Source organism: Convolutriloba macropyga, chromosome 11, assembly GCF_964194025.1.
Source record: "Convolutriloba macropyga chromosome 11, txConMacr16.3, whole genome shotgun sequence".
Taxonomy (NCBI): domain Eukaryota; kingdom Metazoa; phylum Xenacoelomorpha; order Acoela; family Convolutidae; genus Convolutriloba; species Convolutriloba macropyga.
This window is the reverse complement of record NC_134478.1, coordinates 11,070,156-11,087,897: the sequence shown is the minus strand read 5'-3', so window position 1 is coordinate 11,087,897 and position 17,742 is coordinate 11,070,156. Positions and strand designations below refer to the sequence as shown.

The 17,742-nt window shown below is 35.0% G+C and overlaps 1 protein-coding gene across 1 annotated transcript in view; it reads left to right on the top strand.

Annotated features, from left to right (window-relative positions):
- The window catches only part of LOC142349038 (protein Red-like), a 52,223-nt gene that overhangs the window by 24,905 nt on the left and 9,576 nt on the right, over positions 1 to 17,742 (top strand). Inside the window, exons 7-10 of the mRNA XM_075400450.1 lie at positions 740 to 919; positions 6,661 to 6,845; positions 12,689 to 12,802; positions 16,168 to 16,355. Coding sequence (XP_075256565.1) covers positions 740 to 919; positions 6,661 to 6,845; positions 12,689 to 12,802; positions 16,168 to 16,355 — 667 coding nt within the window. The remainder of the gene's footprint in view (positions 1 to 739; positions 920 to 6,660; positions 6,846 to 12,688; positions 12,803 to 16,167; positions 16,356 to 17,742) is intronic.

Below are 17,742 nucleotides of genomic sequence, written 5' to 3'. Positions count from 1 at the left end.
AATATATATTTTGTCTGTTTCGTTTAACTTTTTGAGTCTGCAGATCTACGAAGCTACTGTGGCTATTTTCTGGCGATCTGCCAGCTGTTTGGAATTGAAGTTAAATAAGGCACATGATGTATATTGAAAATCCAGTAGGTACGAGGAAATTTATACGAAAGTCTTCTATTCTCAAACTTGCAAGAGGCATGGGTTGGAGATTGGAACGCGTACATATTTTACAATTGAACGAATGTGATCTTGTTGAATTGAAAACCACAGTCCCCTTATTGTTTGTCCACTATAATGAGGGAGGGGTATATGATACGCTCTATTAATTTTAACGTGATTAGTTGCTCTCAAACAAAGTTTGTAGCAATTATATTAGTCCTGTCTTTTTTAAGTGCGATTTTTCGTCCAACCCATTTGACTTTTCGTCCTCAAAATCGGAATAAACAAGTAACGCCCAGAGGACATAAAGGACTCTTAGAGCCGTACGCCTTACCAGTCACTAAGATTGCGATTCACCAAAACTGTTTTGAGGCGACAATATCATGGTGTGAAGGGCAGTTCCTAATCTTTAAAGTTTGACCCCCTCATTCACCTCCATCCCGCCAGTCAACTCGCCCCTGCCCCCACCTCCCATGCTATCATCTCTCCCAAGCAGAGTACTACCGAAGCCAACCCCGCCGGTCATTTGAGATCAATTCGTCCGACGTGATTTGGTTATGTTTGTATATTTAACCTATGTTAAATATAGGAAAGAAGATATAGCACCCGAGTTCGCAACAGCACTAGGTCGCAACATCTATAATGTGATCACGCGCAAGCCACCTGAGAGAAATGAGAACTTCTTCCCTGGTCGGATGTTCTACAGAGTGGATTTGGAGGACGATCCCACAGACTCGCTCGCAACCGATATTCCAACAGCCATTCTCAGGTCAGCAAGGAAAATGCATACATTTTATTTGGTTTCATGTCTTCTTTGAACCATTCTACAAACATAAGCCTTAAAAAGATGTCTTCTTTTTGTAGGTTCTCACCAATGAGATCAAGAAATTATAAAGCAACTGAGGGATTGTATGAATGACAGTATGAAAGAACGGTTACCTTCCTCCCTATAATATGAAGTAATTCATTAAAAGCTGTCTTAGCTGAGTGCAGATTTTAATGTACTAATTGTTTTGCGAGCTTTATTATACTTTTGTTTGCTTGAAGGAGCTTATCCTTGGCTTTGTGTGCCCTTGTAATATTAAAAAAATAATTTTTTCTAAATTTTTAGTTTTAGTTGTTTTTACTAAGCTTTTTTTCACGAATTACTTCAGATTTTATACTAAATCTCATGAGTGGTTTATGTATGTACGGATTATTAGACGGGCTAGTGTTTGTTGACGAAGCCGGCTTTTTGAGTTGTTTCCGGAATTCTTCCGGCTATGTTTATTAGCCGCGTCCTCAATTCCAGGCCGCTATTATAGCGCTCCTAATTTTTTGCAATTCAAAGAATTTGACGTGTATTGGGGCGCTGTTTTTTTAAGATCCGTTCACACATTTTTCAACGACTTTGATATTTCAAAACGGGATAAACAGGTAAAGCCCAGCGGGCTTTAAGTTTCATTAGAGGCCCAAAGAGGGCTTTAGTAGTCATTTCAAGTGCTTAGAGTGGTACAGTTTTTTCGTTTTATTAGTTTGAGGTTGAAGTTTTTACAAGTTGATCGAGGTATTTTGCGAGGGAAACTTACTTGTTATGATCATTTTATGGGCTATATATATTTTGGTACGCCAAACACAAACACGCAAAATGATACTAATTTTCGCAATTTTTTCAAGTTTTTTGACAATTTTTGTCATTTTTTTGAGTTTTTCCAGCCTCGGGGGCCAGGGAATCTCCTTTAATGTTTAATATTAGGGCACTGTATAGTTGACTAGAAATTCTAGATGTAATGGAATGGTTTTCAGCATTTTAATTTCTCGAATTTTACTTTTTTTTCCCTAAAATTTTTGTCAATTTGATATTTGGCCATTCTCAAGTGCTAGAAAGCCTTTTCCACGGTCTGTCAAAAAGATACTGCATGGTTGTTAGTGTCAATGGAATTGTTTTCAAAAATTTAACTTTTCGAATTTTGGAATTTTGATAAAATTTGCAAAAAAGTTTGCAAGTTTTTTGAGAACGTTTCTTTTTTTTGGGTTTTTTGCCTAAGTTGCCAGGTAACCTCCTGCAGGGTTTGATAGTATATTATCACAAAGTTGTTAGGGGGCAAAGGAATGGTTTTCAACATTTAAATAGATGGAATAGGAATTTCAATTAGGAATTTCAATAGATGGAATGGGGATTTTTCTAAAAATTATTGCAAATCGATCTTTGAGCCATCGAATTAGGGCCTTTAAGCCATTAGGGCTTGGAATAGGATTACGGGATTGCCTCTAGAAACAGAAATGATCCGGAAGACATTAATATAACGATTTTCAGCAACATTTCAAGATTTGCAATTGATTTTAAAAAAATTTTCTGTCATTATCTAAGTTAATCGATCTTCAAGGGCCAGTGATTTTTTTCAGTTCTTGCAGATATAATCCTGAAGTGATTCAAGATCAAAAAATGGTTTTGTACATATTATTGAATTAGGTATATTTAAAGGGATAAAATTTTGCCTTCGGGGTAAAAGGTTCAAGAGTTTTAGCAATGAGTATAATTTTGTTTAGTTTGTTTGGTTGTTTCAACTTCTCAACTTTTTGATGATTTTGTTTGTGTTCGGCTGGCATTGATCAATTGAGCTGCTGGTCACGAAGAGTACTTCTAAGGTTTTCATTCAATTCTTTGAATTGTATTTCAGGACTTGTCCTGCTGTATTTTTTACTTCGTCTAACAGATTTTTGTTTCGTCTTACCCTGACTTCTTGGAATTGACTTTCTCAATGACTTACCTCACTCAAAAAATGACTTCTGAACTCACTTATGGAACTTTAAATTTTATGAACATTTACTTATTAAAGGTCAATAGTGTGCATCTAAGTAGTGCCAAACATATATGCCCTAATTCTTGATTATTAGAGTCTTGAGTTTTTGATTCCGAATATTAATTTTGGGATCTTTTCCGTTTGCCCCCCCCCAGTTACAGAGCACGTACCATTACATAGTAAGTCATTATGTAAAAAATATTGCACGTGCATCTGGGGGGTGCAAATAATATGCGCCCACTAAGCTGAGGGGGCACAAACGGAAAAGATCCTAATTTTGAAAAACCCTATTCTCCTTATAGAGCTAATATGTCTCATAAAAATGACATTCCGAAGCTAGCCCAAAAAGTCTAGTGGTCTATTAAGGACTGGTGGTCGATCTGTCTGTTTTATTTCTATTTCTATAGTTGTTTCAATTCATGTAACGCCACAAGATTCTATCGCGGCTATTTTCCGGCAATCTGCCGGCTATGTTTTACAATTCTAATTTGAGTTTTGAATTTATATCGGTCTCTGTTGGTTTTTATAGGAAGTAATTTTGTTCATGCGTCGTGGTAACCTCTAAGCTAAAGTTATCAAATGACTGTTGTGTACAAAATTTTGCTCTGTGACAGAATTTTTTGGTTCATGAACACTGTTGATTAATTTTTTAATAGCCGCCCTCATCTTCTCAGCCGGCTATTATAGTGCTCCTATTTTTTTTTACTTCATCGAATAAAAAAATGTTTCGCTTTACGTCATTTTGCCGCTTTTTCAACATTTCGCGTGATATCTTTTTGACTTCTCTAGGCTAGTTTCTCTCTTCTCTCATTCTGCTAAAAGTGATTTTGAACATCAGTTGCTCAGCAAAGCAATTCAAACTGAACAGAGTCAGTATAAAAAATGGAAGTCAGAAATAGAAACGGGATAAAGCCCAATTTTAGATGCCCGCTATTTGAACGTTGTTCCTATAAGTTTTAGTTACCATCTCGAATGCTTATTGGTATTGATAGTAGCCCCTGTAGCCTCTCTCTAAGAAACAGAAGTACGTTATGTTCAACTACGAAATGCCATCAAAATAAATCGGACTTAAAAAATGTTTTTGTACAAATCTTTTTTTTTCAATATCTTCTATTTTTTCAATCCCAATCATGCTTATTGGAATCAACGGCGGCTATTTTCCGGCAATCTGCCGGGTATGTTTGTTTTTGTGTAATGTTTTTCACCTACATCGCATTTTTTGCACCGTAGTTGTTGCCCATTTCGACAATCTATTTGCTGATGGAGAGATTAAAGGTTAAAAGATGAATTACTTTTTATTATCTTTCACTAATATATTGAACATAATCGGCTTTCAGATTTTTAGTGTTGAACCTTGACACCTTGACAATAAATTTGCCTTGTTGTTTTCTCGAACAATTGATGTAATCAATATATTTGCATGATTGTTGTATGTTCAAATTTCAGTTGAAATCATTAGTTTTTTCACTTGAATTGTTGTATGGTTTTACATTCAATAACGCTGTTGACCGTTTTGGGCCAGTTTAATTCAAATTTTCAGTGTTTTTAAGACCAACGTCAATGTTTAACGGGATTATAATGTTACTGACCGAAGGCACACACTGACTGATGCAAAAACAGTAAAATGGTCAGAATTGTTCCGTTACTCTGAAGCAAAAAAAATTCCAGCTGCACTTTTCGGATCTACCGCGGTCTTTAGTCTCTAAACATTTGTCTTTAGATTACGATTATAGGGCCCTGCTATCGTACGTTGTTTTTTTTTTTTGAAGCCGCGTATCCAAAAAGAAGTTGCGAAAATGTTAAATTATTTGAAGAAGTCAACTTAGAAAATTGAAGTGCATATTCCGGAAATTTAGTTAAAATATTTGATTAATAGCCACCTTCAGCCTCTCAACGGCTATTATTTAGGCACTCTCCTTTTTTTAATTCGCTGTACCTTTTCATCACATTTGTCGTTTTACATAAGTCACGATTTTCACGTTTGACTTCTGACTTAATTCACTCACTGTTTCAACTGAATGCATTTTGAACTCTTTCAACGCATTGAATTATGCAATGTGGTGAATACTGTCAAAGTCAAAAGATCAAAATAAAAAGAGACGGGATAAACCGATAAAGCCCGGTCATTAAGTCATTGAGAATTGGGTTATCAAAGTTCATTAGTTTTTGCTAGCTGACATTGGTCTTAAGCTTATTAGCTATCAGTTTAGTAGCTGAATTAAGTATGTTTTCAGAATCCAACTGAAACTGGACTTCAAATTAGAACACTTTTCGATATCGATTAAAAGAAACAAAAAAATTCGCTGGTTTTTTCTCGTCTTTTTTTCTGTTTCAATCCAGATGTGCATCATGCACGTCAACGGCGGCTATTTTCCGGCAGTCTGCTGCCGGCTATGTTTATGAGTAGCCGCTGTCAGCCTCTTAGCGGCTATTATTTAGGCGCTCTCTTTTTTACAATTCGAAAATTTTTAATTGTATTAGGCGCTGTCTTTTTTTAAGATCTGTACACACATTTTCATCGGATCGCTGCCTGTTTTAAGATCTCTTCTCACACAGTTTTCTGATTTTGGTGACGCCGCAAGAGAAAGGCGAGCGAAAAAGCGAGGGATTGAGGTGTGACATTTTTTCATTCTAATTTCAAAGCACAGTTAGAATTTTCGAAAAAAAATTGCTTTCTCGCTTGGGGTTTTTTTGATCGCATGCGTAATGTGACTTTGATTTTTACTGTTTTTCAGTTTTTTACTGGATTTTTTTCCTAAATGGTTTTTCCAATCCATTGTAGGTCTAATTTAATTCTTTGATTTTTTTCAGGACTTGTCCTGCTATGGTTTTTAAAATTCGCTCTAACTTTTGATCACGTTTTTCGTTTTAAATAAGTAACGAATTTCGCGCTGACTTTTTACATACTGTTTCAACTGATAGATTTTAAATTAATTCACTCTTTGAATTACGCAATACAGTGAATACGGTCAAAGTCTAAAGAGCAAAATCAAAAGGGATAACATTTAAAGACAGGTCATTAAAGCATAGTGCATTAGGTTATCAAAGTTCATTAAAGAGATCGCTAGCTGAAATTGGTATTCTGATTAATAGCCTTCAGTTTAGAAGCTGAGTTACGTATAATTTCGGAATGTAACCGAATTGCAGAGTTTGCACACCAAATGAGAACGCTTTTTGACACTTAGAAAAAGTCTGTCAATTTCTTTCTCCTGTTTTTTTTTTTTCATTTTTCTGTTTCAATCCCTGTGTCCGTCCAGCGGGTTAACGGCGGCTATTTTCTGGCAATTTGTCGGCTATGTTTGTTTCTGTAAACTTTAATAAGGCAGGGTTTCGCCAGGGCAGATGCTTGCCTGGATCACCCGGTCCAAGCCATTTGCTCTCCTCTGGTTCATTTTATAAGTTTCTTGATGTTTTTTTTATTAATGCTTATTTATATAATGAAACCATTTTTTTCCAAGTAATAATGAAAAGAAAACTAAGATTATTAAATGAACCAGAGGAGGGCAGATTGACGGAACCACGTAGTCCACACAAGCATATGTCCTGGCAAGGCCATGACTTATTAACGTTCACAGAAAAGGAAAAATGATCAACTATTGTAACTAAATTTCCCCAAAAAAAGTCATTTCTAAATTGACATTTCCTTTATACAACTACGAATTTTCTTTCTCTTCCTTCTTTCTCTTTTCTTTCTCCTTCTTTCTTTAAAGCCGGTTTTGCTGTTCAGATCTAAAGCTGACTGTCCCGTGAGGGAATCGCAGTTGAAGGATGCTACGAATGACATGGTGATCGGACACCTAGCCCAGATCCTGTCTTACCTCAGACACGGAGACAGTAGACATAGGAAGGCACACAGGAGGAGACAGCAGATGATGGGGGCACCTGGGGGAACAGGGAACGAGAAAATGGGGGGTAGGTATAGGCGCCGCATCGTTCTTTATGTAAATTCTCCGTGTTATTTCGTTTTCGTCACGGTCGATCATAATATTATATACGTTGACCTTCCTGCTCCCTTATCAAGGTATACATTAATTGTAATAGTTAGTTCCGTCGCACTCTTTTTATAGCTGCGAAGCTGTAAGCTGAGCGAAGCTATATTGCAGTGCTCTTGGTTTTTACGACTCGAAGAGGAGTATTTGTTTTCTCTCGGTCTTTTTTTTTACAGGAAGTAGATTTGTTCACGCGGCATTTTGACCTAAAAGCAAAAGTGAGAAAAGCTGTCTTGGTGAACAGATTTTCGCTAAGCGAGAGAAGTTTTTTGATCATGCGCTGCGTTTAGTGAATGACTTTTCGACTTTGAAAAGTAGTTTTTGACTGAATGGCACATATAGATAACCGTTTTTAGCCAATTTTTCGTCTAAGTGGCCCAATTTTTTTCCTTTTAATTTGGTTTCTTGTAGAAATAAATTTTATTCGATACTATATTGAAATGTCAACCTCGGAAATTGATTCCACAGTGTTTTGGATAGCCTGAAAATGCGTTTAAAGTTGAAAGTTGGCACATATTTCTTGATTTTTTAGGTAATTTTTGGTTTTTTTCTATTAATTCATTCATTTTTGGATCTTTTAACTTTTTTACTCTCTACCTGGATGTAATTTTGTTTTATAAAATTGCACATATACTAATCCGATTTTGGTATTTTTTTTCGGATTTTTGTCAGTTTTTTGTTTGTATTTTGGTTTTGATTACTAGAAATAGTCTTTTTGTGCAACATGAAGGACTTTATTTTTGTTTCAATAAAAAGTCAATCATTTTTTGGCTTTAAGTTTTTGAAAAACAGTAAAAAAACTTTCATAAATGCAGTCTTTAAAGTTTTTTGACCATTTTTTCGCGAAATGTTTGAATGTTTCGTATGCTTGAATTCTTTTTTCCTATTTTTCGTTCTCTTAAGAAGAATAAATCTTTGTGTCGGATGACTGTTTATCTTTTCTCTGTTTCGAATGCTGAACAATGAATTTTTTTTGTTTTTCTTGATTTTTTTAATTGATTTTAAACTTTCAAAAATCAAGAATGTCTTTTTGTTGCGGTGTTCATTACATAGTGCCCATATTCTTCACATTCTAGTTAATAGCATTCTAGTTTTCTCCTGGAACCTACATTTATTTTTGGTATATTGATTTTTTCAGTTGTTAAAAATGAATGATTTCATCTTTTTCTTAGATTTTCGTCATTTCTTTGGTTTGCAATTGATTTCATTCAACATAAGGCAGAGATTGATATTGAGAGTTTGATAGCAAGCCTTTTCCAAAATGTCCGCTTATGACTTATTACTGCTACTTTCTTCCGGCCTTTGTATTAATTTAAACGATTTTTTTGCCTTTCAATATTCTTCTGCTACTTATGTCTTTTCTATGATCAGTTTAATTTTTGAATTAGTCTGAAATCATGTTTTCTAGCATATGAAAAACAAGGAAAACGTGTGCGTTGGTTTTTGTCTTTATTGCAGTTATTAGAAGTGTAATTATAGGTGTTTTCTGATTCTTAAATTTGAGCTTTTTTTTGAAAAGATTTAACTTAGTTTCTAAGTTTATTATCTGCCGTTTGCTTTCGCGATTTTTTTCAGATTAGAATCATGAATTATTTGAGGGCAATTGATAACCTTGTCAGTTTTTTTCAGACTATCAGTTTTTTTGACCAGATTATTTCGGATTTTTTAACGTCACCAAACGTTTTCAATAATATAAAGTTTTGCTGCATTTTGGTTCTCTTGGTGACAGTGGTTTAAGTTTCACCAATTGTTAGAGCAGACCTGGAGAAGTAGTGAATTAATAGTTTAATACAAAAGCTAATGGCTTCAGCTGCAATTACGATTTTGTTTGAATTTTTGACGCTTCGAGTCGCTTCCGGAAATCTTCCGGCTATTTTTTTTGTTCCGTCGTCTGACGCTCTTTTTTCGTTTTACATTTGTTCACACAGCAAAGCTGAAAAAGTCAGTTTTTCTGAATGACTTCTTCCTCTCACTAACGGCATTTGCGCGCGTGACGTCATTTCTCACTCGCTTTTGCGAAAGTTTTTAGGTTATTTGCTTGACTAGATTTTGATGTAACTTACCTCACTCAATAAAATGACTTTTGCACTTTAAAACTTAAGTTTAGTTTGAATTTCTTTATGGTCAAAGGAACTCATATGTGCAATAAAGGTCCCTAATAAGAGGCTTCTGCTGAATGAATTATAACAGGCTTTATTAATTTATCGCTGAATGTTTTTTAGCCTAGTTTTTTGAGCGGCGTCGATTTTTTTTTCAATTTAGATCTGTATCTGTTTCTATCTCTATTATATGGCAGGCAGGTCTATTCTTTCCCAGCTACTCTGGCAATCTGCCGGCTATGTTTTCACAATTCAAAGAATTTGAATTGTATTGGGGCGCTGTCTGTTTTAAGATCTGTTCACACACTTTCATGATTTTTGAAGTCAAATTGGAGTAGTGATTTTGGTCACGTCGAAACAGGAAGTGGAGCAAAAAAGCGAGTTGTTTTGCGGCGGGATTTTTTTTCACTCGAAGTTTGAGTTGAGTGAGAAAATGGTGTTTGAACAAAAATTCGCTTTCTCGCTAGTGGCTTTTTGTTCACATGTGGCATTTTGACATTGATTTTTACTGTTATTTTTTATCGGTTTTTTTTCTGATTTTTTTTTCAAAATGGTTTTTGTAATCCATTCATAGTCCGTTCTACTTCTAGTTGTTGTTTAGCCAGTGAAAATTCTTACGATTATTGGAGAAGTCTTTTTTAAATCAATTTTATTGGAGTGAATTTTGAAGCGGGAAATGAAAGACGTGGAAAAATTTGGTGATTTTATTACTGAACAAAACGATGAGTGGAATGAAAAGAGATTGTTTTTGTTCATATTGCTGTTTTTTAGAGAGCGAGAAATTGAGGTGTGGAATAAAAAATTCTGTAAGCGAGCGAAATTTTTTGTTAGTGTGCGGCATTTTAAAGCAATTTTAATTTTTTGGTCGGGAGGTTTGGTTATGATTTTGTTTTATTTTAAGGCTGGTTTTGGTAGTGGTTTGAAGGTTTCTGGAAGTTCATATGAATTTTATGCTAGTTCGGAGGTTTTTCATGTATTTTGCTGATTTTCGGGCTAATTTTTGCGTTTTTTTGACGATTGTTTTGACTGGCTCAATTGGGTATTGAAAAGACCCCTTCTACTTGAGCAAAATTTAGATAACAATTGGTTACAGATTTGTTGATTTGAACCATTTTTTCGTTGAGAAGTATGACAAAAAATGGCGAAAGCTGGAACTATTTTTAATTTCTTGCAGTTTCTCGTGTTTTTTCTGTTTTTTAGACAAGTTTCTTAACTTATTTTGACTTGCCTATTGTTTTGTGAGCATCTGGATACCCTATTGGCTGAAAGGAATTTTCTTTATTTTTATATGCTTTTGTATTAAAAAAATTTACGAACTTTTTCCAGTTTTTAGTGCAAATTGTTTTTAAGTGCTTTTTTCATAATGTGGCCTCAAGTATTTTTAAAAAATTCACATAGGTGGTATTAGTAAGAAAAATTTGTTTTGATGAAGTAGTTTTGACAGAGATAGTTGTTTCGGGATCTCAATTTATAACAAAATTTGATCATATTTTTTGTAACAGATTTTAACAGATTTTGATTCTAATTGTTTTTACTTTCTTGTTTTACGGTTTGGTTTCAAGATAATCATAAATTAATTAGTGGAGGCACGTTTTGTCTGATAAGTAGTAGGATGGTTTTTGAATGGATTTCCACTTCTAGTTTTTTCCGGAAAATTTTCGGCTATGTTTAAATTTTGTTTTACCTTGCGATCACGTTTTTCGTGTTACAGAAGTCACGATTTTCACGTTTGACTTCTGACTTACTTCACTTACTGTTTCAACTGAGTGAATTTTAAATTCTTTCACGCATTCAATTACGCAATATGGTGAATACTAACAAATTCAAAAGATCAAAATCAAAAGAGACGGGATAAACCGATAAAACCCGGTCATTAAGTCTTTGAGAATTGTCAATGTTTATTAGGTTATCAATGTTCATTAGTTTTTGCCAGCTGACATTGGTATCAAGCTTACTAGCTATCACATTTTAAAAGCTGAATGAAGTATAATTTTAGAATCCATCTGAAACTGCACGCCAATTTTAAACACTTATTTGAGACTGAAAAAAAAACGATTCGGTCAATTTATGTCTTCTTTTTTCTTTTTCTGTATCAATCCCGATCTGCATCAAGCGCGTCAACGGAGGCTATTTTGCGGCAATCTACCGGCTATGTTAAATAAAAAGCTGCTCCTTTTGGAAGAAAAGGGATGTTTCCCTATTTTGTTAATTGCTCTCAAACGAAATTTGTAGCAATTATATTAGTCCTGTCGGACTTTTTTTATGCGATTTTTCGCTTGACCGATTTTTCGTCTGACGCTTTTGACTTTTCGTCCTCAAAAACGGGTTAAACAGGTAGCGCCCAGCGGGCATTAAGTGCTCTTGGAGCGTTTCAGCTCAAACTGTTTTGGTGACTTATACTTATGGTGTGAAGGGCGGTTCTTAGAGGTTGAAGACTCCCCCACTGTTGACCCCCCTATTGCCCCCACCCCCTAGTGCCAACAACCCCCACCGCGCTGTCCCCCCCAACTCAGTGGTGCCCCCCCAAGCAGGACCAAATGCAACCCCCCTCCCCCCCCTCCCGTGGCTAGCTACTGACGAACAACCGCTTGCTAAAAACGCAAATTTATACTTTTTTGCAATTTTTTTCGAGCTTTTTGAAAATTTTTGACAATTTTCGATTTTTATTAGCCGTAGTTGTCAAAGAACCTCCTCTAGGGTTTGATAATAGGTTACTGAATTGTTTTTAGTTGTAATGGAATGGTTTCAACATTTTTACATCACGAATTTTAGCAATTTTTTGACAACTTGCAACTCTTTCAAGTTTTTTTTGACATTTTTTTCCTTATTCAGGTCTTTCCAAACCCAGGGGCCAGAAAACATCCTAAGGGATCTGATAATAAGTTACTGGCAAGTTTTTAATGGGCATGGAATAGTTTTTCAACTTTTTAATGTCACAAATTTTAGCAATTTTTTGATAAAACTTGCTTTTCAAGTGTTTTGAAATTTTTTGTAGTTTTTTAGAACTTTTCAGCCGCAAGAGCTAAGGAGCCTCATCTAGGGTTTGAAAATAGTTTACTGAATAATTTATAGATTAAATGGAATGTCTTGAAAGTTTTTGACATCACGAATTTTAGCATATTTTTGAAAGTTTTTGTCTTTTTTTTCCAATTTTTTGACATTTATAGTCATTAGTCAGATTTTTTGAGCCTCAAAGGTCACAAAGCCTCCGTTAGGTTTTGATAATAAGTTACTGGAACATTTTTGTTGGTAATGGATTAATTTTAACTTTATGTAAGTTTTAGAATTTTTTTTTAATAAAACTTGCTATTTTTGACCCATTTGACTTTCGTCTTCAGAAACGGGATAATGAGGTAGTGCCCTGAGGTCAGTAAACCGTGGCTAGCTGTTGACGAAGCCAACCGCTCGCCGGTCGTTTGAGAGCAATTCGCCCGACGTTAGTCGGTTATGTTTTTGCCGCTCCAGCTTAGAGGATAACTTATGGCGCATAACACCACACGCAAAACCGTAAATATACCTTAATAGTAGGGCTAGAGCTTCTGGGGGAGGGGGTTATGGGAAGACTTGATAAAGAAACTATTGAGGCGATCAAAGGTAATGATCGGTTTTATCTTTGCCGCATATATTTATGATCAATTATTCGAACAGATTAGAAATTGTGTTTTAGAACACGCCAGAGGTGACGATCGTTATTACATGAAACGGGAGCCAGACAATATATTTGATGACGCTAAGGATTATGTTCCCGGCGGAGTTGCAGATTCTAAAGCCAGGGGTGCTGGTAAGCATTTTCTTGACAGCTTGAACCGTTTTCATAAAGATGATGACATTCATCGTGTGATCTATTTGACTTCTCGAAAGTTTTTATTTTAGTCTTTCAAGTCTCATATTTTTATGTTCTGAAACAATTGGCTGAAATGTAAAGTCAATTAATTTTGGGGTCGAAAGACATGTTTAAAAATAACCATCAATTGATTGGATTTAAGTGAAACAATCACTACCGATTATTTAACCAGTTTACTATCTCAGATTTCCATTTCATCACTTTTAGCATGAAAAAATATTAAACTAGATCGAGAGATCTTCGATCTCGTATTAACTAGAGGAGTGATGTGGTATTACAATTTTTCATTTTGAAGTTCAAACCAATTTGTTCTGATTTATTACACCTGTTCAATTTTCGCCCAATTTAAACTTGCTTTAATATTTGGGGATTTTTTTCAAAATTTGCTACACTATTTTAATATATAATTTGTACAATTTTTCAAGTTTTATCTCAATATTCAAACTTATATTGTGACTGTTAAAGTTAAATGGCAATGTCAAATTAATCAGTCGATCTATTTTAATGCTGAGGCCGGCAAGTTATCTATGGTATTTCCTGGAGTGTAGGTATTTGTAGGTATTTAATGATCCTGTAGTGTAGGTAGGTATTTAAAGATACCGTATTTAGACTTGCCAACTACTGATATAGACTTGATATAGTTCCATCCGAGGTTGTGCAAGAGCCTACACTCGATGCATTGTCATTTTTGATGTAGTCTATTTATTATAGACTCGTAATCAAATTATTTTTATAATAGACATGCTGAAGTACTAGCTGAATTCTTTGTTGAAGAGATGACGAGATATGACGATTTAAATATTATTCGATTAACTAAAACGCGTTTTTCGAATTTGTGGATTTTGTGAAATATCTTTTACTGTTCTGGGGCAATTTTCGTTAGCTTTTTTTTCAATAGCTGCCCTCATCCGGTTTTTATAACTGCCCTATTTTTTACAACCCAAAGTATTTAGATTGTATTGGTGCGCTCTTTTAATATCTGTTAACATCTGTTTTAAGATCTGTTTTTTTGGTTTTTTTTTCACGTGAAGTTAAATTTGAGTGGTGATTGTTATCCCGCTGGAGTATTGAAGGGAGCAAGAAAGCGAATAGGTTTGAAGCGTGATTTTTCATTTTACTTTTTCAGTGGTGTGAGAAATTGGTATTTGGACAAATTTTCGGTTTTTTAGAGTCGAATTTTTGACGTGCGACTTGTTTTCAGTGTTTCTTCACTTGATTGATTTTGATATGATGCATGTCTTTTAATGGCGCCTATTTGCAACTGTTTGAATTCATCAACGTGCAGCTAATGTTTTTTATGACATTCATGTTATTTGTTGTCATAAAATATTAATGATTATTTGATTTTTGCCGCCTTTTATCATCATTTCTGTTGTCTTTTCACTTGGTATGATTAATGAAAGATCTCATAGATTTCTATTAGGGATTCTGTTGTTTAATTGTTTTTGTTCAAAGCTAATGCTTTCTATGAGTTTGGCACTGATTGATTTCAAGAGTTATTTTCGAATTTGATTTTTCGAGTTTTCGTTTTTATTAATGACAGTTCTCATGTGATGCTAAATACGCTTGAGTTAATCGTTTTGGATCATAGCGAATGCTTTCTCTGACCTATACGCTGTTCGTTCTCAAGAAAATTTTTTGAATTTTTGAGTTTGGTTGGTATGCTCTAATTGTTGCGGTCTCACTTAATCTATCTGATGACCGGTCTTTTTGGTTGCTGATCAAGTCTCAGTTGATTGAAATAATTTTTTCAGTCTGTATATTTTGCTTTATTTGACTTTTATTCTATACATTTTCAAAAAGTTTTATCGAGATTTTGAAATTTCGCAAAGATGGTTTTGTATCATTTAGTCTCATTAACTACGTTTCTTCGGTTCCCAATGAGGAATAAGTGAATCGGTTAAACTGATTGAGGTCAAAGCAGTCAGCAGTCGTTTTTGTCGTTTTGACACTTGTTTTTGAAAAACAATAAGAGAATTTTGGTCTTCAGTTACTGTGTTTAGTCTAGTACCGCTAAAAGGTTTTTATGACTTATAAAGTTTTATGATCTGCTGTGGTTAAGAATATTGGTAAGTACTTATCAGGTTTTCTTATATTGACGCTTCTGGCTTTCAAGATTTTATTTTTTCATTTTTTAATTAGTTGTTGCCGCCTTTTTTGCTTTGGCTGTCATTGATTTACCACAAATTTGTTGTATTGTGTAAACGTTCTAAGGATGCTTGGTGTCAATTGTCTGATGAATTGTTGATATTTTGAGTAATTCTTTAAAAACTAAATCTTGGGAAACAAAAATTTGTAATCGTTTGATTGTTCTGTTCATCTTTCCGCCTATAGGCTCAAGATCTTCGTTGACTCTTTTTGTTTGATGATGCTGTGAAAACGTTAATGATCTGGTCATCAGTTATTTTAACTCTTTAGATGGTTAATCACGATGTACTGTTTTTTATTCCTCGAATCAAATTTTGTTGCGCTTTACGTGACAGAATGTTCATTATTTTGCGTAAACTCTTTTCGACTTCTCTAGTCTGCTAATTTTTTGCTCATTCTGCTCAAAGCGTTTGTAAACAGCAGTTGTTCATTAAATCAATCTAAAATGAACGGAGTCATAAAATGAAATCTATAATTGAAACGGGATAAATCAGTAAATCACAATTTTAGATGCCCGCTACTTTATTTTGTTCCTGCAAGTCTCAGTATAGAGCTCTAATGCTTATCAGTTTTTATACTAGCGGGTATGTTCTTTAACTGTCGTGTGAGTATTCACTGCTCGCGTAGACATGGCGTCACAATGTGACTTCAGAACAATTGATGGAAAGCAGGGACTTGAAGATATTTTTTGACGGGACGTTTTGAAAAACTAGTTCTTCGCCGCTTTTCTTTTCGTCTGCTTGGTATGTATCGTTTTAACTGTTTTGTTTGTCATGTGGTTAGTCATTTTTTGCAACTAAAAGTAACTATCAAACGGTCAATGTCACTTGAGTTTACTCTAAACCATTTCAATGTCAAGAAAAAGCTCCGATAGAAAGATTAGTGTTAAATTATTTTAAAAAATATAAGAATATAGCGTTATAATTAGTTTTAAAAATAAAGCATGCGGGCAAAAATAATATAACTAATAAATTTTCAAAAACTGTGTAAGTACTGCAACTCAATTCTGTATCTGTTGCTATCTATATTTCACATCAGTTAGGTAAATGCTTAGGTAATCTGCAGGCCATGTCTGGAAGAATTAAGCTAGATGAACACGAGTGATGTTTTTTTATGAGCAATGAAGGTATGATTATGCTGGTACTTTTTGATAGGATCTCGGCACCAGGGCGACCCATACGCAAGCAGCAGTACTAGAACAGTTCGGGGTGTGGGGGAGAGTGCAAGCGGGGGGAGGAGGGATGAAAGAGGCAGTCGTTTTGGAGACTCGAGTGGCAGCAGTAGAAACAACCCCTCCAAAGACGCAACTGGTGGGAGCTACTTTGACAAACCAGCAGATTCTGTAAGTCCATAAACATAGAGAGAATGCGCGTTAGTTGGAATTTAAGTGAAATTCAATCTGTTTCAGTCCACTTTTTCGTTCGTATCACCAAGAGTGGAGTCAAAATAAAAGCCTTGATCACAATATTCAGGCAATTGAGATGAGACTACTGTTCGATATGGATCTTTTCCGTTTTTGGCTCCCCCGATTGGGTGCAGATTATTTGCATCCCCCAGCAAAAGATCAGCTCATTTTCTTACTAATTTCGAGTAAATGAGTGTAAGAATAACCAAGATCTATACAATTCAACAAATTGAGTCAGTAGCATTCAAAGTTAATGTTTTTATAGCTGCGAAGCTGTAAGCAGCGGCACTATATCGCAGTGTTCGTGGTTTTTTACAATTCAAAGAAATTGTATTGAATTGTATGGGGGCGCTGTCTTTTTTTCAGATCTGGTCACACATTTTCATGTTTTTTGAAGACAACTTGATGCAATGATTTTGGTCACACCGAAACAGGAAGGGGAGCGAGAAAACGACTAATTTTGTAGTGTGAAATGTTATTCATTCTCTTTTTAAGGAGAATGAGAAAACAGTCTGAACGAATATTCGCTTTCTCACTAGTGGTTTTTTGTTCACATGCGGAATTTTCTTTGATTTTTACTGTATTTCTTTTCAATTTTTCGATAGGACTTTTAATAGCCGCACAGCGATAGCTGGGGCTATTATTGGCATTCTCTTGATTTTTTTTATTCCGTCGTCGCGATTTTTGTGACGACCATATGACTTCACAACCACTTCAAATCTGCTTTTTGTGCATTCGTTCATGCAATTTCATCTGAAGTGCGTGCGTGACGTCATTTTTTGCTCTTAGTGGAGCGAGTTTTTTTGTTCATTCGCGTGATAAAATTTTTGGTCACACTTGACTTACCTCACTCTCAAAAATGACTTCCTCACTTTGAAATTGACTTTTATTTACTTTAATTCAAAGAGATAAGGTCAAATGGGTGTGTGTCACTCTAAATGAAGGTTATTAGAGAGCAGCTAATGCTAATAGAGGCAACAAAAACTTATACAGATTTTTAATCAAAATAGAACATATCAGCCTTCGGATCTATTCTGTCTCCCCCCCCCCCCCAGCTTAGTGAGCATAAATTTTTTATGACCCCCAGGCGCACCTGCTATTTTCTTACATAGTAACGTGCTATATAACAACATATAATTTGTAACTGGGGGTCATAAAAAACACTGGGGGGGGGGGCGAAACAGAATAGATCCCAGCCTTCAATGAAAAGACGATTTTTTTGGTGTCTTTTTTAACGTTTTTTTTAGACTGCAGATCTACGAAGCTATTGCGGCTATTTTTTGGCAATCTGCCAGCTATATTTCTTATTTGTTTTTCAACCCAG